Below are 1,084 nucleotides of genomic sequence, written 5' to 3' on the forward strand. Positions count from 1 at the left end.
CCCCCCCGCAACGGCCCGCGCCCTCCGACCCCCTCGGCACCCCACACATCCCGGCCTGCGACAGTTCGGCCCCGACTCTGGGTGCCGGCGCCCCTGCCGAAGCCGCGGGGGACGCCTGGGCCCTCAGCCCGCGCCGCCCGCCCCCGCCGCCGCTGCCGCGCACCCAGATCGCGGTGAGGCGCCAGGCCGCTCTTCTCCCGGATCTTCTCCTCACACAGCACCAGCCGCGGGCCCGCCGGCGCCATGCTTTCAAACGGCACGCACCTGCCCGGCGCCTGCGCGCTGGGGCCCCGAGGGCGGCGGGGCGGAGCCAAGGATCCCCGTCGGGGTGGCCGTGGCGGCCCAGAGGAGGGGAGCTGGACGGGAGGGGCCCCGGGCTGCAGGCTGGGCGTGAGGCCCAGTCGCTCCAAAGTACTGGGCGGCGACCCTGGCCGCAGCCCCCGTCTGCTGTGCGCATGCTCTCCTCGGGGCGGTGCTGCCTCCTGGGCACGCTGCTCTCCTGGGCAAAGCCTGCGTGCCTGGGAGACCCGGCCCCAGCTGGACCTCCGCCCCAGCTGGAGACCCCTCCCGCCCCCAGCCTTGCTGATCATGTTGCGGACACCAAGTGCCCGTGGTTCTCCCCAGGACCCCTGCTTGTGGGATCGCAGCGATCTCCCACCGCAGTCGCTCGGTGAGGCTGGTCCTCCTCTGTCCTTATCCTCAAATCCCCCGGGCCGATCTTGTGGCTCACCACTGACCGGGAGGTTCACGGCCTGTCAGTCCCTCTAGGCCCGTTATGGAGCGTCGTGAGGAGCATTTAAGATCTGCGGGGTTTGGAGAAGTCCTCGTTCTGAATCCAAATCTGCCCCACCCAGCAGGAGCCCTGGGGTGCGCCCTCCCTTCCCCGACTCCTGCTGTTTGGGACTCCCTGCTACCCCTCAGCCCAGATTTGAGCAGCTTGGTGGGAACTTCCCCCATGGTATGTCATAGCCTGGGTGGTGGTAGCATGAGGGGTGTGTGGACTGGATGTAGACAGGGGATATAGGGCAGGGGCCATAAGATGGGGGGTTTGTGGACGGGGTGTAAGGGAGGTGTAGACGGGGTA

The 1,084-nt window shown here is 69.3% G+C and overlaps 1 protein-coding gene across 3 annotated transcripts in view; it reads right to left on the bottom strand.

Annotated features, from left to right (window-relative positions):
- The window catches only part of CEP72 (centrosomal protein 72), a 46,484-nt gene extending 45,682 nt beyond the window's left edge, over positions 1 to 802 (bottom strand). For 2 of the 3 annotated variants that reach the window (XM_046670840.1, XM_046670841.1), the window contains exon 1: positions 164 to 246. In XM_046670840.1, the coding sequence (XP_046526796.1) occupies positions 164 to 245 (82 nt within the window). In that variant the 5' untranslated portion in view covers position 246. Of the gene's footprint in view, positions 1 to 163; positions 247 to 730 lie in introns of those variants that run through there. The other variant, XM_046670842.1, reaches the window with a different exon arrangement.
- Between the last annotated feature and the right edge of the window lie 282 nt (positions 803 to 1,084).

This window comes from Equus quagga, chromosome 9 (genome assembly GCF_021613505.1).
Source record: "Equus quagga isolate Etosha38 chromosome 9, UCLA_HA_Equagga_1.0, whole genome shotgun sequence".
NCBI classification, from domain to species: domain Eukaryota; kingdom Metazoa; phylum Chordata; class Mammalia; order Perissodactyla; family Equidae; genus Equus; species Equus quagga.